The sequence below is a fragment of the Varroa destructor genome, unplaced genomic scaffold (genome assembly GCF_002443255.2).
Source record: "Varroa destructor unplaced genomic scaffold, Vdes_3.0 BEIS01000006.1, whole genome shotgun sequence".
NCBI lineage: Eukaryota > Metazoa > Arthropoda > Arachnida > Mesostigmata > Varroidae > Varroa > Varroa destructor.
The window spans coordinates 15,449,861-15,475,196 of NW_019211459.1; the positions used below are offsets into that span (position 1 = coordinate 15,449,861).

The following is a 25,336-nucleotide window of genomic DNA, read 5'->3' on the forward strand; positions in this document are numbered from 1 at the left end:
CTTGTATATAAAAAATGAAAAAACGATAGGTCAGGCCAGGAATGTAGGTGTAGTCTAATGCTTTGCCTAGTAGCTGCTGAAGGACTACCTCCGTTGACAGCTGTGCGTCAATAACACTGTGCCTCTATTTCCTATAGACGTATAGATCGGAGAGGAAAAAGATGTGCTCGGCTTAGGAAATATACTCAGACATCAAATGTAGCACAGAAGAAATGAAAACAAGAACTTTTCGAGTTTGTGTGGCGGGGGCGGTGGGGGGGGGGGGGAATATGTACATGAGATAGGCTTTTGCTTCACATCGATTTTTATTAGTATCGTTTTCGTTGAAGTATCATCATTTAGTCATTTAGGTATCAGTTAGGACAAACGAGTCTAACTGAATCCTATTGCACTCTAACATATGTTTGTAAGCAGACGCGTCAGAAAGAAAAATTGCAACCATAAAAACTTCCACAGCCCATTTGATCCTGTCATAAAATATTGCACTACTTATTTTATACAATAGCCCATAGCACTCCCTGCCATCATTCTACCTACCTGATTTTACCTACCCTCTCTTTTCTCTCCCTTCCACTATTCCGATCTGTTGATTTTCGGGCCCCTGTCGGGCGGGACGCTTACACCCCTAGATGTAATGGAACTTATAGTATCTACTATCAGAAATCATCCTTATCTTATACACGTTTACTGTCATCATGCATTTAAACAATACTACTACGGCAAAGCTGGTGAACAAAATAATGGTGTCGAGTGATATTATGATTATTATACGAGGTTTCATTCCATTGATAACGTGTTTCGCTAAGTTGCATGTATTTAGTACTCTTGCCGCTGCCATGCGCCAGATTCTTATAACGCGTTCTCTTATATTTAAACTCTACTCTATCATGAAGCTATTCTTTGTTCTTACCTCTTTTTTAACAGTCTTCAATAGTCGATCAGACACCTCGACTTGCTCAAAAGCGTGAGTTTCTTTAGGCGGTCCGGCGCCGTCATTCGTCTCTGACTTATTTCGGAATACTCCGATGAGACGGTTCCGAGCCACGATGGGTTGAGATGGAGCTGGTGCTGCTACCTCCTCGGTATCCATTCAGTCGGTCTCTGCTTTATGGTGTTTGCCGCCACTAACACGCCGTTTGTGTCTAGCCTGCCTTGCCGTGTCGTGCGTGAGATGCTGTTGCCGTTGTCGTTGTTGCCGGTTTCGTTGGAATACGCGCGCCTCGTTCGGACAAGCACACAACAGGGGCAACAATAGACAGGGAACAAACAGTGACAAAATCAACTATTAGCTGATCAGCTAATAGACAAAAGCGGACCACACCGTTACTTCTTACTTATTCCCCCTGCTTCATTAAATCCACTCTCACTCGTTCTCCGCCTATCACACTGCAGGGAACTGCTGGCAACTGGTAGCAACGGTCAATCACCAACTGTTAGTAACGACTGGACAACCACGACAACAAAAGAGCAAAGCATAATCGTCACGAGTCTACCATCAGTTGACAACCAGCCCGGACAACTGGACTCTGATCATTAATCTAGCATCATTCAAAGTCTCTGGTTACTTCGACAGATAAGTAAGCGTGCAAACCTCCTCTCTTACTCGGCTGGAGCCGTCACTACACTTTGCAAGTACCACGGCCACTATCACAGCTTCAACGGCATCACCAACAACAGCTGCAGCACGCACAGTATCACCAGCCACGATTGGAGCGAATAGCAGGAAGTCACAGCAGCAGCTGAGAGCTCTGCCGTCTTTCTCCTGTAACCACCAGACACCCGACCACCAAACTCTGTGGTAGTAGTCCAGTATATAGTGACTAACCAACTCCCGATGGCTGCACCTCTGACGTCAACTAGATCCGTCAACGGATCTCGATCGACTTTCGTGACAGCGATGCCCTCGCGTTGAGCAGCGCACCGTTAACTACCAAGTTACCACTGGCTTCGCGTGGTAACACCTAGATTAAAGTTTCGTTGCGTACAACTTAAGCGTATGGATTGCACATAATGGCAGCAAATGGCAAACCTCTTTAAATAGTCATGAGAAACGAGCGACTACCTCGATCACCGAAACTAGCACTACAATGTGTTGCTGCTACTGCTGCTGCTTCTAACCCAGTCTAGATGGTGGGTGTGTCGGTGCAAGCCCCGTCACAGGGGCATGTAAGCTCTCTGCTCTGTAAACAGACCAGAGGAAATATCAGAGCCAACTACGGTCACACGGTCAACTCAACAAAGATCCACACTCGCTTTCTGTTTCTCTCCTTCCCTTTCTCTACATTCAGGGGGGCCCGCGCTGTATCACGCCGCCGCACTCGCGCCCCATGACGGCTCACTGTTTACTAACAAAAACGCGGTCGACGTCGATCAGCTGGTCGGGATTGGTCGGCGTTTCATGCATCGTTCAGTGCCGTATCATTCTGTTAACCTAGCGTTAATTAGCAACAGAAAGTAGATCGAATTAAGCGCTAAGAGAAAACGTGTTAGAGTCTGAATCAAAGTCGTGTTTGTAGTGCGAGGAAGTTATCGGAAGGAATGTGAAACACAGACACAGTGGAGTTTTACAGGGCCTTCCAAACGGATTCGATTTGGTTTTAAGTTGATCTAAGTGACTGGTTATGACCTGAGTGTGGAAGTCCACAGTAATCTGCTTTTTGGTGGTGGCAGAAACTTCTCTATAGATTAATGAGCTGGACATCTATGACCGAGTTTTTACTTCAGTACGTGCGTATTTACCCTGTGTTAGGTCTGCTTAAGTTGCTCTCTTTGAGAAAAGGCTCGCCGACGTCTACAAGCGCATAATGAGTAAGTTGAACGCCGTGGGTGCCAAAAAAGTGGCAAGTTGGTTTCCCATAAACTATTCTGCGAAATTCAGTGGCTAACAAATCTGTTTGTTCATTACTAGGAAGTCTGTATCGCGCCATTCTGTAATTCACGCCCCCGGGACATACTTCATCCGATTTTTCTGTGAACAGGAAGCCCAGAATATTGAAAGTTTAGAATGAAAATAAATATAAAATATATTAATATTATGCAGTTGAGTGTAAAGTAAATTAGCATACCCTATTCCCTATCAGTGTTAAGTTCTGTGCAAATAGACTATTAAATTTGTTTAAGCAGAAAGAAGTTTGACTAATCAAAAGTAACATTCTCATGCAATAATATTTTTAAATAAGCTTACCAGATGCCGAAACATGTCTTTTTGACAGCCTAAATTAAACAAACTTACAAAAATGGTGGCTCGAGTTTTCTCTCAATTTAGCACTGACATTGTCTTATCTATGACGCAATAAGTGCAAAGAATCCAATACAAGTAGTCAACTTAGTAGATAACCACAATTAGTTTACATCTTGAACCACCTTTATAACAATCATTTTTGAACTAGGAAAAATTATCTACAAATTATGTAGCCTTAGATAGCCCGGTACGTTCGTAACGTGATTCCTAATTATGGTCGTAGATATAGAAACCCGAACAAAGCTGCAAGCGCATCAACAGTCGCTGAGCCAGAGTTGCATCTTGGCGAATATGTCCAAGCTTCCTTAGTATTAACCGATCTTTGACATCGCAAAAGCACCCTCATGTCTACCGCCTACAAATCGCTTTTCATTGAAACTTCCAACACCAGTGACATTAATTTTTTCATTCCAAATGAGTTAACGAGTATATTGCGAAAAAGTGAGTAAAAATACATCAAATATCGGAACACATACCTAAAATTCACGTATCAGTTCTCCCAAACAAACTTTGACACACCGTCTCTTGCCCACCACTCGGGTCCACCGCCACGACACACATTTAAACAGTTACTAAGGTTCACACTTTCATCAGATTAACAGTTATAGTTCCAAAGTCAATTAAATCTTGGCACTTCAGCTTTTAAAAAGAATGGCCATTATTTTAGATTTCGAAAAACCCTTTGTCGATCAGCTGAGGATACCAGTGTTAGTTGTCCGCTTGAGACTGCAATTGTTTATAGCGCTTATTGTGGTGAACTGCACTTACGACTTTTGTAAATTTATTATGGAGGTACTTGAAGTGAAAAAAATAAACTCATTAACTGAAAAAAAAACAATTATTTGTCCTACTTATTCAGTTTTCATCAGCATAGGTTGAATTCTATGGATAGTGTATAGGGCTGGAACCAGCGGGTCTAGTTAATATGTGTAATCTGTGTCGGCCAATACTGTGTTCATCACAACAGTACAATTTCATTAACTTGGTTGCACACGAAAAGGAGGCAGTACGGGAGCCGCGTGTCTTTAAGTGTTATGTCGCCAATGGCTAAATCACTATCTTAACATTGTTGTAATCTGGTTCCTAAATAGCGAGCTCATGGAACATATTTGAAAGCATGTTTGCACAAAATTGTGTGATCGTAATGAACCGTTTATTCCACTATTAAATGTCTGAAACAATGCCTACCGAATCAAGTACCGGATGTCACACTGGAAGCATTTAATACTTCATATTATATATATGAAGAACAGATTTTATATATACAGAATTATATACAGAACAATTTTTCATCACTGTTATAATAGTTAAGGTATATATCTTTATACTGAAAGTCAAGTAAATGTTTTCATAAACACTACCTGTTCTGTGGCTTTTGAGCTAAGTCCCTGCCTGTAAGAGGCCAAGGATAGCTATTTTAGCGAAAACCATGGATATTAGATATTATGCTCTAAATAAAAACACTTTTACGACCTCAGATCGCTTCATGAGTATCAATCATCGCAAGTGTTTCAGTTTGTCAATGTTGCGTTGTGAGTGGTGTTATAACAATACAACAGTACAATTACAATTCTTAAGAACGCAAGGTTCACAAACAAATATGAGATCTGTCTTTTTTCATTTATCTTCTTAGCTACTAGTACTCACTTGAGCGGACGACTCAACCTCGGCCAAATCCGCGAGAGTTACCTGAGGGACATGCTTTCGATCTTAGACTCAATTGAAGGGTCGAAATGCCTAGTTCGAGACGATGAACTGACGGGACCGTCCTCCACAATAGTCGAAATGCAAGTACTCAAGGTTCGTGTCTTGCCGACGAAATGCACTAAAAGCAGGCGTAAAAATCAAATGGTATATGATTATACAGAAAACGAGCTAAATCGATTATTATTAAGGTTATCAGCCGGTCTGATTACCGGTTAGACGTGGTGTCACTTGGATACATAATCAGTTGTGTAGTTCTTACTCTACTAGAGCAGTGTCCAATTCAGCTAACAGCAAACTGAAGCTACTTTGTATGTAGATTTGTGAAATGTGTACATTTTTCTTAGAGAAGCAGGACAAATATCATAATAAGAGTTCTTCAACGAAAGTTTATTATTCTACAAGCTACCCGGTGAGAACTATCTGCTTTCCAAATTAATATCAATATGCATTGAGCGTTGAGACATTTATGTTCTCACAATTGGTTTTAGATGAAGGGTGTGAACCAAACGATCCGATCAGTGATCCCCGGGATGAATTTGACAACACAGGCGCGAAATATCATCTTCCTGATTAGACCCCAGCTGCGCCACATGGACGTGATCGCTGATTGCGTAAAACGGTATATATCCAGCTTTCGGTATAAAGGTCAGCAGGGGAAAAAGTTGTAAACAACAGTCCAAAAAAAAAGCGATTTTTGTAAAGTCAAATAAAACAGTTGACACATCGATAGATGCAGATATTGATTTTAAAGCAAAAAAACTGGCAAACATTTAGTTACAGTTCTTTTCACACTCATTTTCAGTGACGAGTACAACAAGTGAATCTGGGAATATATTAGGTGGATAGTTATATGAATCAACGAATTTCTTAAACCTTTATTTATATTTGAAGCCGTTATTCTCATTCAAAATGTTATGCGTGTATTTTTATTTCGCAAAAATTTGCCTACTTCTACTCAGCTTTGCTCTTATTACTAAGAATAACATGAGTCTTGGCTATGATAAAAAGCCTTTTCGAACAATGTGAATATTTTCAGCAATAATTCAAAAGCACACTCTTCAGAATGCATCTGATATACTCCATGATTTCACCTATTCTTTTATTATAGGACACATCGGGGTTGCAGTTCATCATCTGACATCTCTTTCCACATTATATTTGTACCCCGAGATTCATATCTCTGCCGGCAACGTCTGGAGCAATACGGTGTCCTAGGCTCGATACAAATTCACCAGTTACTCGTCGAGGTGTTTCCCTTGGACTCGGATCTGATGTCAATGGGCCTTGAAAATTTGTTTCGAGTGAGTAAAAAATATCGAATCAAAGTATTTTTATGTGTATATATATTTTTTTTTGGAAGGAAAACCTTATGAGGTATTATGTGTACGTAACATATAGAACATTTTGTTTTTTTGCTATTCGCTTTCACAAGTGGTTATCAATTTAGGGACGATTTTACAGTCTGTTTTTTCGAAGTAAAATACGAGTTAATGAAAAGATGCAGATGCCCAGTTTAAGGAACAAAAACTCATTCCCAATACAGTTAATAAATTCATATTAACTGTAAAATCTAACATATTTTTCGTCTTGTGTTGCAAATCAGGTGTTTTTTTGATACAATTTTCATTTTTGATACAAAAAGGTGGGATGTGTTGAGAGGATCTAAACTAAAGCCAGTATTTCAGCTACCGTCGAGTCGTTTATCATGGGTCATTTTCTGACTTTTGGCACGTATAGTCTACACATAAGTGCCTCATAGCATACATTTTTTTGTTTTATGTAAGACTCCAGGGCTAGAGTTGGCCGAGCTTCTATCAAAATAAACATTATTTAAGAGTTACCTTTCATTTTCCCCACAAATTTAGTGTCTGGCTTAACTTAGCACCCATGATTGAATAACTTACACCATTCCGAAATTTTTTCGGTTTTCATTACGATATAAACTGCTGTTAAAATAGTTTTCTCTGACTATTAGTTGATTAAATTAAGTATACAACTGAAGATGCAGCTCGTTAAAGACCTTAAATTTGTTGAAAACAGAGGTCAAGAAATACAGCGTTTAATGGATCTTATGTCGTTTGCCCCTAAGTTAGCTATGATATATTACAAAACAACAGAGTCTGGTTTGCGAGCGTCTAAAGTTATGACTGATTTTAAAAATGAAATAATGATGAAGAATATGAAAAAAAATGAAATAAAGAACTCATACAGAAGTAAGTGTAGAAAGAGCTTCTTAAACAACGAAAATCAAAATAAATAGCACGATAAAAGTCTGAAACCTTCCAAAAAGCTTGTTCACTTATTTTAATTATTTTCACCAATTTTATCAACCGGTAAAAACAGCAAAATCGGACCCTAAAGAATCACCATAACACAAATGAATAAAAGCGTTCTAGGTGTTTAATTCGGGTGTTAAATTTCAATATTTCAACAACATCCGTAATAAATAAATTTTTAAATTTATTAATTATTACTGGCCAGCGAATTATCCCAGAATATTCTTTTGGAAATGCAGGAGTGCATCATAGATAATGACCATCGGCAATTGTTGGCAGTTGCCCGCGCTGTTGGGATGCTACAAAGTCTTTTTGGCGTGGTACCCAACGTGAGGGGTAAAGGACCTTTAGCTCAGCGAGTGTTCCAGCTTATGCTACGGCTCAGGTGAGTACGCACCTTATTTAGTATTGATTAGGTTACAGTGACATGCAATGTGTATTCTTTCTTCCCTTTGTCCCAGGACTCTTGACTTATAAGCATTCCCTGTGCTTTTAAGCCTCTTTATTTAACTCTTAAGAATCTGTTTGGTAGTTGTAAAAACCGACCAGTAACAGATCGCTTTAACATACGTGTCTACTTTATCTGCTACAGGAAGGAGCTATCGGGAAAAGAAAGTCCGGCGGTGTCGCAGATTGACACACTGTTCCTTTTCGATCGCTCCGTCGACCTTCTCAGTCCACTGGCAACTCAACTTACATACGAAGGACTTCTTGATGAGATATATGGTGAGTTCATAAATAACAACCTTTATTTTATTGGACATCCAAAAATGTAGTGAAAACCAGCAGGTATGAAACGTAGTTTGATGTAATTATTGACATAAAAGTGACTCACGTCGTGGCTACAGAAATATGCTAGATTTCTTCTTAATGCCTTTTCTTTCAAACATGTCTTCTGCAGCACTGTATTTAATGGTTTGATATGATCAGAGCTTTCGACTGAGTTAAAGAAAATTATTTGTTTTCCTTGCTTTTTTTGTTATATTTTTTCACTGTCGTCTTTACAAGCGATTACCTTAGTACCTGCCCTAATGTTGAGGAAACTCAATTTCCTGGCCTTTATATATTTGCACGGCTTTTTATTTGATTTTATTTATATTTGCACAGGTTATACATTTTAGATATTTGCATGGTTGATTTTATTGATGAACAAGTAGTGTGTATGAATTTATGGTACACATAAATGAACGGTGAAGTCGAAAATTAAAAACAACATCTGTAATGTATGTGCAGTTATTAGTCAATGTACGATATGGCTATGAATGAGCTTGATCGAATGTAACTGTTACAAACGCAGCGATCTTTTCGGATGAAACGTCTTCATTCGTTAAACCTGCCACGAATTATAGCGATGCATTTTACCTAAACAAAAATGCAACGACAAGCGCCAATGAAAGGGGATTTCAAATGATGTTTTATTTATTAATATATTTTATCATCATAAGGAAGCATCTTTTTTATTTAATGACGTTTCCTTTCCATTCACCTTTCTATGAGACATGACTTAGCGTACAGTTGATTAATTTGTCGTCACTAATTGAGGCAGTGATTGCGTCGGTTCTTATGACATCCCCTACAAATCGCCATTCTCTTCGGATGTTCGATTTTTCTTTTTACTTTTAATAGTTTTTACTTCTAAAAATTGAAATAATCGGCCATAATTTTGATGATTAACGCCGCCGCGATTGACTTGGGGACTCCTTATCATCTCACTTTTAATTTTGAATGACGATTTTAACATTTGCACTCTCTCACTTCAAATTCTGTACTAGTTTGGTTCCGTAGCCACTCTGCACATACATAATTCGTATTTGCCCATTTTTTACTGTGTTCATACATAAATCCTATGCATAGCAAAATTTTTAACATATAATTATTCATATATTATAATTCACACTAATCATCATAAGTAGAATATTCTAGATGATGATGATAACATCTAAATAATCGGCGCTTTGCGCTGAGCAATATCGCTGTGTTGTGGCGTATCACTTTCACTCTTAATTTACTTCACCTTCACTAAAGAAAAGAACATGATATAAGAAAGTACACAAAATACTTGTATAATATGTAAGTGGTAGCCGTAACAATTGCAGCTCATTCAGTATGCAGAACTAAAGTCGAACATTATTTTTTGCTGTTTTTCGCATCAGTTGGTGATATCTGTGCCTGTAACATATAGTTAGGTATATGTGTATTCGGGCGACGGAACGGTGTCGCCTGTTCATCCGTATTACAATCAATCTCTACTGTTGGTTTTTCATTACTTGTATCATTGATATTTCTTAGTTTCTGTTCTGCAATTACCATTTACTATAACTTAAAATGCGTTGCTAATTATAGTAAAAGTGAGCAGACAAAGCTGGTCTTTGGAACGACGTTTCATTGATTATGTTTGAACGTTCTTCAAAAAAAAAAACAACGTCGGTGCGTTCCTATTAAGACCAGACAGACAACAATATGTTGTTGTTATCGATATATACTTATTTATTGTTCATAGTTACTTTTTGTATTAGCGAAGATCACATTGTGTCGGGTTGCTCCCTATTACATAAGTAGATGTATTATAGACATTAGTATAGGCTTTGCCTACGGCATTATATAGACGCAGGTGGTTTGTATTGTTTGTCAAAAATAATCAGTCTGTGAAACGTTACGCTGCTGTCTACTATCGTAATGAAATTACGACAGCAGAATTTTGTTGGTGTGTAAGTTATTGGAGGAAGGCTGTGCCACTGGAAATGCCGACGAAGAGTGTTCTGTGCATCTAAAAAAGTACAGATAAGGCCTAGAGGCGATACCGGGTGCGGTATATAGTAAACATGAACGGGAAACCAAATTGCTTTTCAGTTCACTACATTTTCATGCAATATTTTTTCTCATGTCAAGGTCTTCAAATATATGACGCAATGATTCTATGGAAATATAGAACAAACTTATGCAGATATAGGCTAATGAATGCCGAACAGGCAGTCAAAGTGCATTTGATAGAGACGCCAAGTGTGACACCAAAAACGTGAGATATGGTCTCAGTATTATTGTATTTAAAAGGTAAATGTTGCAAACATTTGTAATTCTTTCTGGCTTTCTTGTTGTCCCCGTGATAGGTACAGTATTTGCATGCTAATCTTAGGGGACACGTGGTGGCCTAGATTCGAATCCAAACATAGACTCATATCGTCTCTTGCTATTTGATGGAAAGCCTAACGAGAATGTCGGACTTAAGTCCGAAACAATCAGGGTCGTTTGATGTAAGACGCTAGCTATCTTTTTCTCAGCAGAGTATATACGAACCTTGCCTAAATTGAATGTAAACATAAAAAGAAAAAAACTGAAAGCTGAAGAATTTGCATCGGACACTATTTAGTAGGTGGAATTGCGTGAGCACACAGAGGTAAAGTAAAGTAAATGATATAGTAATTAGACTTAATTAGTCTGCTGAGTGTTCCTGTATTTCTTTTTTTTAACCAATTGCGTCTGTACTTCATCACTTTGTATGTGAATGATGTGCAGTGTTGAGGGACACCAGCTTTATTCTTGCTACTTGCGGGCAGGACGACATAAGCAGCTTCGAAAATGCAATACTTGGTTGGTTAATAAAAAAAGTGATTAATAACCGTCGATCGTTACACATTGTTATAAAAGACTAGTTAAGAGGGCGGTGAACACAAGGAAACCATAACATACTAAATCATATGATTGCTCAGACAAAAACATATGTAAACACATCAAGCATCAGTATAATAATGAATTCGATATTATAGTTTCTTTCGCTGCTCCGCGAAGTTACTGAAGTTGATATTTAAAAAAAAAAAGATAATATAGTAATACTTGCTTGTAATATAGTAACATTTGCTTGTTGGGGTCATTTATATGCTTAATGTTTTCAAAGATGTTCCTATTTTTTGCTAGATAAAAGGCTTTTTTACCGAACGACATCCTCTACTGACGACACAACATTATGGTCCCCACGAGTAGACCTCCATTTTTTGAATGTTCGAACTCCACATCCTTTAATTACTGTTATCAAACAAAAATATTTAAAAAAAAAACGGCTATATTCAAGTATTATCGCTTTGTATAGCAAACTGAATTCACCACGAAGAGCCTACACTGGTATAATCTTATACGTTAATTACGCTCCCATTTACTGTATGTACAGCAACCTTGAATATATGCATCTATATAGTGAAATTTTATAATAATTATTACAATAATATTATAAGGCAAGTAACCATTTTCCGTTATCTATCCATAATAAATTATATAAATATAGTTATATATATAGGATCATATTTTTATGTTTATATCAAAACGAATCGAGTGGTATCGAGTTTGCGTATCACCGCCCTATTTCCATTTTTAGCAATCTTTTCGCTTTTAATTTTGGATACAAGAATAAACAAAAAGCTAAAAAATGCCTAGCACTGTATCGTATTGTATCCTCTTGTATGCCGTGTCATAAGTTATTCACCTTGTCCACGGACTATGCAACATGTGTACATACCAGATTCCTATGAAGCTCTGCTAACAAGCCTTTCTGAATCAATTCTGTAAATTCAAACCGAATCAATGGATATGTTCATCTATAACTAATAGTTAAATCTGTGCTCTTCTTCTAGTTTTACCTAAACCTTGCTTCGCTTCAGTAAATTAATCAGCCTGACCGACCGTGTTCCGAATCGTTTACTAGAATGTCAATATTTTTTTTTTCTACATCTGCTATGACAGATGGACACTCAATTTAAGCTCAAGTGGTCGCGAGCCAACACAAGGCCAAATAGGAAAACACTTTAGATTAAAAAACTAAACATTTTGATTGATTTACCAACAAAAAGGCTGACAGACCCGCTGATTGTTTCTCTTTCTTAACTAAGTTAAAGATTGTCGTCCCACCCGGAGGTATCCATGATGTGTTGCTATTGTTTTTGTTATAACTATTATGTACCATTCTTAGTATTAATGTTACTGTTGTTATCAATTATGGAAGACCAGATGACATAATGGTGCACCCGGCGCGTACCCACAGACCCTGTCGCTTTTCTACTCTTCTCACCTTGCAATATCTCCTACCAGGTGCTGTTGCTGCTGTTAGTTTGATAGAACTGTTTTCTCTCAGATGTTCGGAGAATTTCAAAACGTGGATTCGGACGAGAAGGATTCGTATGCGTTTAGACAAGCGTTAACGTATGATCTTACATCGATTGCAGTCTTAGGTAGGAGACAGGCACGATAACTACAACTCTGTTGTTGCAAAAAGAGTAGAATAAGCAAACGGGGTTCCTCGTTTTTGTTGTGGGCGGCAGATCGCGTCTAGCAGTGGCAACAGCCGGCGCTTTCCTATTTGACGAGCCGACGCCCGCCCTGGCGTCCTGCGGGACCCGCTGGACGGGCGAATTTGCCCTTATTGGCGTCGGTTCGTGGGTACAGCTGATCAAGGAGGCGTTGCTCGCTCAGTTCGGACAAATCGTCAAGTTCGAGCTTCCGCGCTAGCGGTATCTCGATTTTCCCTTCGATATCCTTGATGAGAGGGGCCTTGCAAGACGAGTAAAGCATCTTCACTTTGACTGGATAATTGCCCGCAGGGATTGTGTAGATGAAGAACGTTGACACAACCTAAGTAAACTCATACACAATAACAAATAGGTAGGAAGAGAGAACATGCGTACCAAATAAGTATACCTTTTAGCGTAAGTATTTTTGTTTGCTATCGGATTAGCATGGTGGCGGAAAACAAACGACAGATAGTTTGTAAAAATGTTATATGCAAACAGCAGTCAAGTTGCAGCTCTGTACAATCTCATGATTAATAAATAGGCGGTAATAGCAAGTCTACTCATGCAGCCTCGGATTAAATTACGTTCCATGTAAATAAAAGTCCCACTACCTAAAACGAACAATGGTGTGTGCGTTCCTTAGCGAAAAATTGCTTGGAATGTTTCTGCCTTCGTTAGGCCAGACGTAAGCCAAACTTGGTTTGTGTTGCCTTTTGTGAATCTATCTATCGCCAATAATAACCATAGGTTTTATCTGAATCGAAAAAAACAACTGACTCTGTTATCTCAGAAGAGTGGGAACGACTAACGCCGTATAAGTGCTGCAAGCCACTTGGTGTAATTCATAATGCTTCGCAAGATACCCACATAACACCTGGCCTTTCATCTGGCTGTTCTTTCTAGTCGCATAGTACTTCATGTTCTTTTTACTGTTGGCGCTATTCCACTGATGCCTTTTTATCCGAGCAGATCCGGGTAATAGTCTTCTATTCTCTATGCATATCATAATTGCATCATAATAAGTTTTCGCGCTTAGTATATATAAAGATGCTAGGAACACGCACATATTGCTACTCTGGACCGATTAAAACCGTCTACTTACACTTTTACTAAATGCTATTCATTTAAATATCGCGTTACCGTTTTACAAATTATTGTACATCAAGATACCATCCATCGTATTAATATGGTTGATCGATAGGTTAGTAAAAGACGCTACCATATCACTGGATCCTTTTCATGATGCTTGTCCTATTCTGGCTAGCACTCGGGTTGCTGTTAAGCAGAAGTCGAGTGATAGCCACTAGCAAAAACCTCGTCATGGGTGTGGAATGAAATTAAGTGACAGCTAATTTTCCTACAATTTACAACATCTCAATAGACAGGAGAAGTGTGGCAATGTCATCTGTGTTTGGCCATACCGATGGCCCACATACGATAGCCTGGTTAATTGACTAGATGAGTATTAAAAGGAACCATACCAACTGAACGAACTATTAAACAACGACACATAACGATGACTATGACACGCGGTAGAGCAGCAACGAAATGGTAAAAAATGGGTATTGGGTTTATTACTCACCCGTTGGTTGTCGTGGATGTGTTTAAAGCTAAATAGATGATATCGGGGCTCTCCCTGGGGCACCCTGGAGGTCAGCTCGTCCGCAGAGCCCAACATACCTCGGTCGTGTACCACCACATGCTCATTGCCAATATCAATACCCACCTAACAAAAAAAGATAGGCTTAATAATTGTACCTGTTGTTACCGATGGGACAATGCTCAGCAAAAATCACTCCGTTGAAACAAGAGTCGACCTATCTCGATTTAATCATGCTAGCAATTTATTAGTCAAGTAAATTTACAAGTCTTTTCGTCCGATCAATCTAAATTTACTCCCTACCTGGAGGTAGTTAATTTTTCCTTCTTTAAGTGAGAAGAACCCGTCAATAGCTTCATCAGAGATAGGCAGTTCGAGTCCCTTGAGCGTCTGTTGCTTTGCATCGATCCCCACCGAGGCAAAGCTCTCATTTAGCCTTACCTGAAACGTAAAAAAGCAAGTTGCGTAAAGTGTCTCCCTAAACTGAACATTTTCTTCAGTTGTACTATTTGTTTATTAATCGATAATCTTAGAAAGATATTGAAAATGAAATATACACACGTATCGTAAAACAGGGTGCCACTTAATTTTCTAATCCAATTGAAATCTGAAGTAACGCTTTTTTATTTGATTATTTTTACAATTGATCTTTAAGCGTTCACACTTGAGTACGCTTTATAGAATTGTTTAAAATCATGCAATCGAGCAGTGGTACTCACCTCGGCGAGTTCTCGTTCAGTGTTTGTCATTGGGGGAGGAGCGTTCTCGGCTCGAAGATGCGCTTCGTATCCAGCAAGGGTCGCGTCTTCCTGCAAATTTATTGCGACACCTAATCACGTATATACTTTCATAATACATAAAGCAAGTAACATATATCCTGATGACGACAAGAATAAACTTTGGTCATTTTTAGAACCTGACGAAAACACTCCGTATGAAGAGCCTCGTGGTGCCTAGAACAAACAACTCTGCCATTATTATTATGTGGAAGGGCTGGATTAGTACGAAGAAAGACAGGTCGGTGGTGGGTATTATCTTAAGTGCACCCATGCACCATACCGTAGTTATAACAATAACCACTGAATGGAAGTGAGCGCATAAGTTACAACACAAAGTTTTACCTTTGATGTGGCGACAAACTCTGAATCTACTGCGAAAGCTTTCTTGAGCGTCGCCTTCGTCGAAGCGTATAACATCTTGAGTCGAACAGGAGCATCGTCAGGTGAAAAGCTGATCATAAGCCATTCGCCGTGTTTATCTAGGCGAAAGAATAAGAAGCAGGGCTGGCGTTCCTCCGTTAGCTGGGGAACGTACCTAACATGAGCAGGTCACCGATGTTCCGTCGAGTTGGCGTAAAATTACATGTCAAACAAACGTGTGCATTAAGAAATCGACCAAAAAAAGAGAACACAGTGTCGGCTAGTTAGTGTCATATAACAGATAACTGCAATGTTTAACTGTTCTATAAAAGTACATCGAATCCATTGTAAAAAGCTGTCCGTAGACAGTTAAAATGATGCTCTAAGAATGATACTATGACTCTATTCTGAAAGAGAACAGAGCTATAGTACTACTGTTATGTCAACGCTGTAAGATCTTGTCGCAGCCCTGTTGGATAGTAGAGTGCAGTTGACACGTTTTTGTTTCGTATCAAATTAATCTAATTGAAGTTACGCTAGAAACAAAATAAGTCCGCCGAGCTGTACAACTACCACCAGTCTCATTAAAAACACAATTTTTCTTAATTATATACCCATAATTCTGTTTTACGGAACAATATGATCTATATCTGACGTATATATAGATTATTGTTCTGCTGTTACGCTATTGTAACCTCTAGCTTACCAACGTGTATCATCGCACACCCATTCAAATTCTTGAAATTTTAGTCATCTCGGCGGATTCGAATCGCAGCACGATGACTAATGGATAATAAAGGACAGTATCTTCAAACAGGTTGCACATAAGATTGGGCTACATTTTTAGTGCATGTAGGTTATCTGAGAATGCAATGGCGTATCGGTTATCAATAATACCTGAAAATGTATGTTAATTGCTTTTCATGTCTTTCTTTGTTCTGTGACTCGTCAATGACGAACGATGACATGGCGATTTTAACGACTTAACAGATAAAACGCCATATTGGACTAACTGACTCCTCAAGCTGTTTGACGTCTGGTCATAGTGATACATGTGGATAAGTTGTATTTGACCACAACAATAAAACAGTCTGTGTTGAGAATTCTGTGTTTGCTGCTATCCTCTTTGAAACACAACCAGCTATCCATACAATGGTGATAACGATTACAGACATTAAAAGCAAACAAAAGCAATCGACTCAAGGTTTTTTTAACAGCTATCGAAAGTGTAAAGTGTTATATGTTGAGTAGAAACGAAATTGGCGGCAGCTACTGAAGCGGCTCCAACAAACAAAGCTAAATGATTGACTGATCAGCAGCGGTTGCCAACCGCTGTTGTTTTACTATTGGCTATTTTCTTTAATTTCTTGCCTTAGAGCTTTCACGTTGAAGAAAATTCTTTATACTGTATCAATGGACTTGTATGACACAAATACACGGGCGTACTGATCAGATGCATGATCAGGTTATGTCCGTTTCCCTCTGGCTCTGCTGCAGAAGCCGTTCACATCTATGCTATAGGTAATGATCGACATTTTCCTAAGCAACGATTTTAAAGCGTTCCTATTGATATGCGCCGACTGTCAAAAGAATTTCTTGCAAAAGAATAACAGTTAAAAGTAACTTTTATTCTTTTGCAAGTTCATCAAATATACATAGACATCTAGAATGTGTAGTGACAACAATGGAACCTAGGATAAAGATTCGATGTCACAGTTGATATGGCGATAAATTTGTTGCTGGGTGATGCTGCATAGTAGTATTATTCCAGTTGATGCTAGTTGTTACGGGGACATGCCGTCTGCTTGGTGATCCGACGGGGTTACGCTGGATTGTACTGGCGTTGCTTCCAAAATAATCTGATCGGTCGGCGTACTTTCAACAAAATGGTTGCCCTATTAATGTCTTGATTTAGTTGTCAACTGTTGCGACTTTAGACAGTAGTATGGAAGTCATGTAAGGAAACAAATTACTAGTCCCTGCCATAACAAAACCAGTACAATGGGTGCTATAGAAGCAACAATTTCGTTCTGTTTAGGTTGATTAGTTACATTTTTGTGTCTTTGCTGTTCCGCGCATTGCTTTAGGAGAAAACAGGGCTCCTCTTTCATACGATAATCAATTTTCTTCGATAATATATACACGAATACCTCAAAAAGGCAAACTCTCTATTAGCATTAAAAATGCATGTAAAAAACAACGCGGTGTACGTCTCTGCAACCGACACACGAATTAGGCTAAAAGAATTCATAAATCGAATAATACAAATTTCGGTCACCTCCCATATCAAGCAGTCACGAACAACATTGCCACGACAATCTTAACAGAGTCTTTACCGTGGTGCGCTAAAGTAACGCCTATTTCAGTATTGCGGTCGATGTGGTCTCCACAAGTGTACCGCAAATTAAGTCCGCAAGTGTTGATGTCTGCTGGTATTCTGCAAACCGCAGCTATGCATATCGTCACCCCAAGGCAACGAATCTTGCTTTGCTAGGTACAAGTTTATTCGTTCAATAATCGTCTAGACGAGGCCGACCCAGGCTGTTCTTCACTTCCTCAAGCATCTAGTGTACGATTTTATGTCTACCTTTGGATTGTATGAGATAGTGACCAATTAGTAAACTATTTATGTGCTTAGAGGAAAGACAGTGGCATGCCAAATGCGGGTCTCATACTATCTTTACAAATATTTCTCAATATTGACGACGAAAGCGAATAAGGTTATTTTTGAAAAATACCTTAAGTCTATATACAAATAAAGTGTAACTGTATTTTTTAATAAACTAGATAATTTTCACCAATGCTTTCCTACATTTAACAACACCAGTTAGTAATTGTGATGCCATTAGGCTTTGACGAGCCTAATGGGCCGGCTATTACGTGCTTTTAGTCTATTAGATACCTAATACATCAGGAGCGATTAACTGCAAATAACAAAATAAAACAATTTAAAAGAAAACAGAAAATAACAATTAATACAAACAAACAAGCCGGTAAGAAAAGACAAGAAAAAGTCTTGCCAGGAATGAACCGGAGATGCCCATACAAGTGCGCCGATTTTTCTAATAACTGAGATTTGATTAAAATTTGTACAGACATTTTAAAGATGCAAAACAAAACTCACTAACGAGCACAGCAATAGTAGCTTAATAAGTTAAAAAAAACAAACCAATTTTGTTTTAGGTTATGCTAGAGTTATCTGTATGTTGTCTTATAAAATCCTTTGACTTATTGCTAGTCGTTTTCTGCTACAGTTTCTTGCAATCTACAGCATTGTGTGCGGTTCCCACCTCGAAAACCTTGTGGACCTACTTGGCAAAGTCAGCTTCCCAGTTGTTTTGAATGAGTAACTCATCACGTAGGACAAGCTGTTCAGTTTCGATAACCACTTTGAACACCCGGCACTTCGGAGAATCTCGGGCTTTAGCAAAGAAACGGGCCAGCGCCTCATTGGGCACAATGCCTGTTTGATGAGACATACCAATGGCAAACTATCTCTACCGTCTTTTGTTTTGTTTGTCTGTAGTGCTTTCCTTTTGCCACTGATATTTCTCTAGCTGTCAACGAAATTCAATTTTCAACCACACTGTTTTTGTCACGTTAGGGAGAATTTACTGCCCGCCTGCGCTTGATGTCGTTATAGCACTTATCAGCGTTGTCGATGTTCTATCAATGAACAGGCAAATTGGCTAACACTGAAACAATGGTCCACCACGGCTGATTACTGTTGTTGTAATACACCGGCAGCGGCATAGGCGATTCGTCGTCACATACTAGAGCACTCCCTCCATTTAGAGCGTCCTTATACTAGAATTTAGCCTGGGAGACAGGCACACCGCAGTGCAAGATGAGAGAAAAAAGCAAGCGAGAACCGACTAAGTGAATGAATGCATTTTACGGATGAAATAAAACAATAAGCCGCTCGAGGAGCGGGCGGTCAGGCGGCTCTAGCAAGTTACAAAGAGATGAGAGAGACACTACAACGCTAGACAAGCAAGATAGAGATAGAAATTTCGATTCCTTACCTTAACCCATTTTTTTTTAATCTGAAATCAATGGTCGTACAGAAGGGAAATGTGACATGGTGTTCAGTTTGTATACTTATGGTATACGATGGTTATGAAATGGAACCTACTATAACAATCACATGTTATTTCTATATCAAGGACAGAGGAAATTAAATAATATGTAATGTATATATATTATAGACTGATGTGAAGGCAAAGAAAATTAATTTTTCGAAATACTTTATTCTTTTTTCTGTACCACTGATAACATTCGTTAGGGATTCATACCTGTGTGCAGCAATGGAAACATATCACGATGATAATAATTCAATTATTATTATTATTATTACAAACTTTGCAAACAATATGACTAAACGAGACAAATTAGCACTTAGATAAGGAATACTGTCCCTCTGATAGCTTGTAGTTGTTCTATCCGTGTGCTCGAATCCGCGTATAGACATACTTTGTTTTGTGCTGGAAATCTAACCTACCGGGCGTAAAAGTTGAAATATAGTGATAAGGAATATTTATCGACCCTCATTTCTAATACAGCATAATTTACCATACATTTGTTTTCGTTTAATTTCTTGCAGGAATTCGCAATAACATAATTAGCTTGCCGGGCCAAAAATTTAAGGAGGAACTGGCAAATCGAGACGCCGACGGAAGAGTCAAGTTTGTTCTTAATTCATCTGAGGACCTTTTCGTTGAACTCAGAGATATAAGCTTTACAGCTGTTCGTATCTGTCTAGTTTTATCGAATTAACACTGATCATTGTTAGATTCAAAGTTATAGATTATATCTGACCTATGTATGAAAGCTTACTGTTGGCAACGTTAGCTGTTCTTTGGGGAATGAAGAATAGTACAAGAAAGATGATTATCGTTCAAAACAGGTTCTGATACAATCGAATCAAGTTTCCGCTATAAAATGGGCAGTGACAGATCTCGTTTGGTATTTTGTGCAGGTGTGCGGTAAGCTGAGTCGTCTAGCAAAACAGCTGAGTAAAGAAGAAGCCGAACATAAAGAAGCAATAGGGTTACCAGAGTTGAGAGACTTCGTCAGCCGTCTGCCGAAAATTGTCGAAACAAAAAAGAGCCTGTCTAAACGTAATTATCCCACAGCGCCAATCATAGTTCATATTTTCGTCCTTTTATGCTAGCGTCAAACATATTTGAGTTTATAAACCTGTACTCCATTTGGCACAATATTTAGAGGGGTTAGAAAATAATTTGTATTAATGGTATAATAATAGCAATAAATGTGTCTCAAATATGTACACATATGCTTTGTTTTGTAGATTGTACGATTTCAGAATTAGTTCAGGAGCACATTTCGCAGCCGTTGTTCACGGAAACAATTTTCTGTGAACAAGAATTCCTTCGAGGCGATGCTACAGCCGACCAGCCACATTCGTTTATTGAAGACTTCATCGTCAATGATGGACCCCTCATTAAGGTCTGCTTGTTTTTCTGTATTGCGACACGTAATTTACTTTAACATTATTCATTGAAATAAAAGCTTAATTCTACCCAAACATCATTTCTGCAATTTCGGGACGGACCACGAGATTTCAGCAAATTCCGAAATCTAGTAGCATTTAACTTGAAATGCCTATGTCTGAAATCGTGGTACCGCTGCTAGGACATTTCGCTGTATAACGAGATTTAAGTCAAACGAAACCTTTGTTCTACAAAAGAAAGGTGAGGCCTAAAAATTAGCCGCTCTTATTGGTTGATAATCTCGATTTTCGTTGAGGTAATTTCCCTAGCAGCTGCTTCAGCAATCCATTCAGCTTTAATTTTTTTATTGTTTGCATTAGGTTATCCGTCTCATCTGTATGCACTCATTGACTACAAATGGACTTCGACCCAAAGTGCTCGAGCACTATAAACGTGAGGTATTCAATTTATGGCAAACCTAACAGTATAATAGTAAGTTTTATAGTTGAAACGAAAAACGCATATACATGTATATATAAGACTGCGTCAAGCAGCTTTCTTTCTTTAAAGGTTTGTTGAGCCTGTCAGTTCCTTTGTGAGGTACGGGTGTGTTTATATTTGATAATACAGAAGGAGTCACATTTTTTTTAAATAAGACGTCACGTACGTTACACGAAATTGTTCTAGTGACAGAATCCATCTAATCGTTATTAAAGTTAGGCCGACTAAATAGTTTAAGGAAACAGTTTACTACGGGAACTTGTTGCTATTTAATTTCAGTGGTCAGCAAGTTTTCTTTCTAGTGTGCGGACCTTCGCAGTAGTAAACTTTCGACGCAATTGATGTCGTTGCTGATAATTTTATTTTTGCAGATTATTCAGCAGTACGGTGTTGACAAGCTCATCCTGTTAAAAAATCTAGAAACGTGTGGCCTACTTCGTGTTTATCAGGGATCGCAGAAGGGGTGTGTATTTTTGATTCTTATTGGATAAGAGCGTGCTTCCAACTGGTCTGCAAGCGTCAGCACGCATTCTGCCGTATGTGATGTTGTTTTGGAGGGTTTAGACGTGTCTAACGTTACAGAATTGTGAGATGCTCCTAGGGAATTAAAAGAGCACCAATGGCATGTAGCTCATCAAACTTGTCTACCTATCATTACGTATACAACCCCACCTTCAAGTGTGACATGCGTTAATAATGTGTTCCATTTTAGTGTGTTATTCTTCTATATTTTTTATAAGCGCATATGGTTTTGCAGATTTGGCAGGTTATAACCATCAAAAATAGAAGGCTGCAAGAGGCGAAGTGATTACGCGCGCATTTTTCAAAAGAACTTGCTGAACACACACTACACAGACACATATAGATGATAGATAATTTTCGTTCAAACGCTTTAGTTTGAATGCTCAAATCACAGGCGCATTTAATCGCAGTTATTACTATTAAATTAAATTTTGCTCTGCAGCGTGTCTGCTCTAATGAAATGTTTGGTAATTCTTTCCTACAGCTCTTCAATTCAAACATTCGTAAGTAATGATGAATGACATGCTGAAGGTGTGTGTTAGATTGTGTATTTAATTCGCGAATTGATTTGTAACTCTCAACGGAAATTTTAACTGCAGCAAAACGAGCTAGTTCGACGATAGTTCTAACACGTTTCTAACATTTACCAGGTATGGAATGATGCTAAAAACGCTCAAATTAACCTTGGACAACGCGGGTGAAATAGAACCAACCGACATTACCTTCGTTCACCAAATGTACGCCCCGCTAAGTGTCCGCCTCTTACAGTTTTACGGAACACCAGGATGGAGAGCCATTACCGATGTACTTGAGGTTAGTTAGATGTATAATTGATCACAATAAATGGCTTCGTTCATCGTAGGATACTCCAGTACATTTGTATGTTACTTTTTAATACACACTTCATCGGAGCGCATTTTTGTAGTTCATTCTAAGCAAGTGCTCATCCTAAACACTCATTATCTAGGTCTTGCCTGGGGCAACTATTGAAGAGCTGCAGGTGGCTGCTACAGCTAAGCTTCAGAGGCGAGGTTCACGGGATTCACTTCAATCCGGAATTGGACTTGAAGAGAAGAAGCTGGCGCTTGTCGTTTTCATTGGTGGATGCACATTCGCCGAAATTGCCGCACTCAGGTGCAGTAGTTCAACATGATGATTTAAGAAAAGCTCTGATTTCGCCACAGCAGACTGCTCATCTATTTCACCATATTTCGGCTATCATATTTCGTATTCATTGCTATGCAATGCTTATGTGTTTTGTTTATTCCTGATAAAGCGCAACGCGTATCAATGTGCTATTTCAAATTAGTAAAAAAAAAGGAAGATATAAGTGTTACTTATAGGTAGGAATCCCGTTCCAAATTTCGCTGACTTATGACCGGCGCACGTATGCGATCCTATGGCTATTTTACGAGACATATTAATGATGTCTGATTAATATGATATTGACAACGAAAAAAGGCAATCAAAAAAATCGGCATATTTCCTTGATTGGCTTTTGGTTTATTCCAGGTGGTTGTCTCAGCAAGATGATTGCTCAATGGAATTTGTCGTCCTGACAACAGCCATTATTAACGGGAACACTCTTATCGAAACTTTGCTCAGTTAGTGTCCTTAACTATCCCTGATTTAGTACTGGCCTTATATAAAGCACGCTTTACGAAGATTGTCACGTACATACCGAGTCCATTCAAAAAACGCTGAAGCTTTCTTTTTTAAAGTTCATGTGAAATTCATTAAATGTGCAACCCAAGCACATGAATAAACTGTAATATTAAAGCTAATAATAAAAACAGTCGATGTCGTCGTGAAATCATTTCTAGATAAAAACAAAGTAACCTACACGGTGCGATCCTTCGAGCAATTAAGCAACACGTCAACGTGGTAAGAAATAAGCGCTTCGTGTTTGCTGTGATTCGTAAAATATTCCGTGATACTTTAACGTGAAATAGATTGGCATTCACGTATTGTTGCCACCTTAAATAATTGAGTGATTTTCTGTGCGTGCTCATCCATCGTCAGTGGATGATTGAACTAGAACAAGCGGTACTTAAATCGGATCGAGCTTTGTAACATGCCAAATTAAATCTGTAACCAATAGAGGCGTAAAAAACTAAGCTGGTAACGAAGAGTCGACTTTAGGGATGCGATACGAACATTTTGCGCCAATTTATGAAAGCTAAATCTAGATAAATAGGGAAATTATGGAGAAACATGTGACATTTGATATCTGTATCTTATCCCCAGCCGTTATAGACGTTCCTTCGTGCGAAACAGACTTAAAAACCTATTTCTTACCAATGTTCATTATTATCAGTACGATTATTAATACCAGATATTTATTCTGCCACTAGTATAATATATATGTAAATATATACATATATATACGAAATAAATAATGTGCACATTATCTTTGAATAGATAAATGAAAAATAAAAAGTAGATGTATTTTAAAATTACCATTATTGGAAAAATTCCTATCTTTGTTATTTTTAGTGGCAAAAACCACCTCATGTATACGTAACAGATATTTTTAACTTTTTTAGAAGAGATCTTTTTATAGCCGAATCAGCCCATTTTGAGAACTTGGAGATATCCTTAATACGTATTTAAAGCCCAGCTTTTGCACGCTTCTAGCTACCAAAAATTACTTTTGAATCTTTCAGTGCAAGTTTTATATTCGACAGGCATTAGAATCACAAACCTTTGCTTGAACCTGTATCAGCTACACTACTTTACAAAAAAAGTCGTACAGGCAGTAAAATTCGGAAAAACATGAAAGCTTCTTGTACAATAAAAGTAGCACATCAGCAAAATAAGACCAATAACAGAGATGAAAAAAAAAAACAATTTTGAAAGGAATCAGCGCGGGTACAAATTGAATTGTTGAGTATCTCATATAAGCGTTTACTTATAAACTTATTTAAAGCTACACGCTAAGCCATCATAGCAAACATTTCTTCATAAATATACTCTTTATATATGTGTATAGCGAGGCAAAAGTATGGTTACAGTGGGCTACGACATTTGTCAATACATGAGAGAAGAATAGCCTTCCAATTAAAAAAAGAAATCACTTTTTATTTTGATCAGATAACTTTAGATTCAGGTTATATACTTTTACCTCACCTCGCATATATTGCTAATGAAAGAAATTTCAGCTTTTCCAAGATAAAAGAAAACACATAGATAAAAACACTATACTTTTAATGCAGTTACTGTTTTCTGTATATTTTATACACTGCACCTTCTTTTTCTTATCTTGGCTTTTTCCCTTTTAATTTTTCATTCCACGTATTGAATCTGATGCGACTATCGTTGAGACAACCGCGACATTAACGACAACTGCGCTTTCTAATGCATCAGGCGAGCGCTCACCTTTCTTAAATCACTTCTTATCCACTGTTTCTCACAGTTGACCTTACCATAGTTGATTAGATCATACTTTTATTCCGTCTGTTTAGCAAAAGCGCCATTTTTTTTTATCATCGTCACAACTTGTTTCTCATTATTTGCGCGCGAGCAGATTTCTGTGTTGTCATCACATTAATCAACGATTTATTTTACCATCATTTGCAGCCATTGTCTTGCTTGCTTTCGCGTGAGTGGCTTATATATATA

At 38.2% G+C, this 25,336-nt stretch overlaps 3 protein-coding genes across 6 annotated transcripts in view; 1 reads left to right on the forward strand and 2 right to left on the reverse strand.

Annotated features, from left to right (window-relative positions):
• Nucleotides 1-2,204, reverse strand: part of tbc (trabuco) — a 43,991-nt gene extending 41,787 nt beyond the window's left edge. Inside the window, exon 1 of one of the 2 annotated variants that reach the window (XM_086992935.1) lies at nucleotides 911-2,204. In XM_086992935.1, the coding sequence (XP_086849061.1) occupies nucleotides 911-1,090 (180 nt within the window). In that variant the 5' untranslated portion in view covers nucleotides 1,091-2,204. The remainder of the gene's footprint in view (nucleotides 1-910) is intronic. The other variant, XM_022810998.2, reaches the window with a different exon arrangement.
• Nucleotides 2,205-2,339: 135 nt separating this feature from the next.
• car (vacuolar protein sorting-associated protein 33A) lies at nucleotides 2,340-24,192 on the forward strand. Its single transcript, XM_022811004.2, has 14 exons — nucleotides 2,340-2,808; nucleotides 4,875-5,041; nucleotides 5,437-5,567; nucleotides 6,057-6,249; nucleotides 7,464-7,609; nucleotides 7,817-7,950; nucleotides 19,843-19,985; nucleotides 20,218-20,359; nucleotides 20,551-20,708; nucleotides 21,073-21,150; nucleotides 21,565-21,656; nucleotides 22,366-22,528; nucleotides 22,683-22,849; nucleotides 23,228-24,192. Exons 1-14 carry the CDS (start codon nucleotides 2,805-2,807, stop codon nucleotides 23,322-23,324), a joined length of 1,815 nt encoding a protein of 604 aa, XP_022666739.1. The 5' UTR covers nucleotides 2,340-2,804; the 3' UTR covers nucleotides 23,325-24,192.
• On the reverse strand, nucleotides 8,616-19,115 carry LOC111252702 (twinfilin-2-A-like). Of its 3 annotated transcripts, XR_015330258.1 has the most exons (7): nucleotides 18,552-19,113; nucleotides 15,222-15,414; nucleotides 14,820-14,909; nucleotides 14,404-14,541; nucleotides 14,083-14,226; nucleotides 12,281-12,840; nucleotides 8,616-11,775 (listed from the first exon to the last, which is right to left on the reverse strand). XR_015330258.1 is itself a non-coding variant. In XM_022811009.2 (6 exons), the coding sequence occupies exons 1-6, from the start codon at nucleotides 18,688-18,690 to the stop codon at nucleotides 12,565-12,567; spliced, it is 1,002 nt and encodes a 333-aa protein (XP_022666744.1). In that variant the 5' UTR covers nucleotides 18,691-19,115; the 3' UTR covers nucleotides 8,616-12,564. The 3 variants fall into 3 exon arrangements, 2 of the variants coding, with proteins under 2 accessions (XP_022666744.1, XP_022666742.1); XM_022811009.2 differs by having other exon boundaries at nucleotides 8,616-12,840; nucleotides 18,530-19,115; XM_022811007.2 differs by having other exon boundaries at nucleotides 8,616-12,840.
• Nucleotides 24,193-25,336: the final 1,144 nt, after the last annotated feature.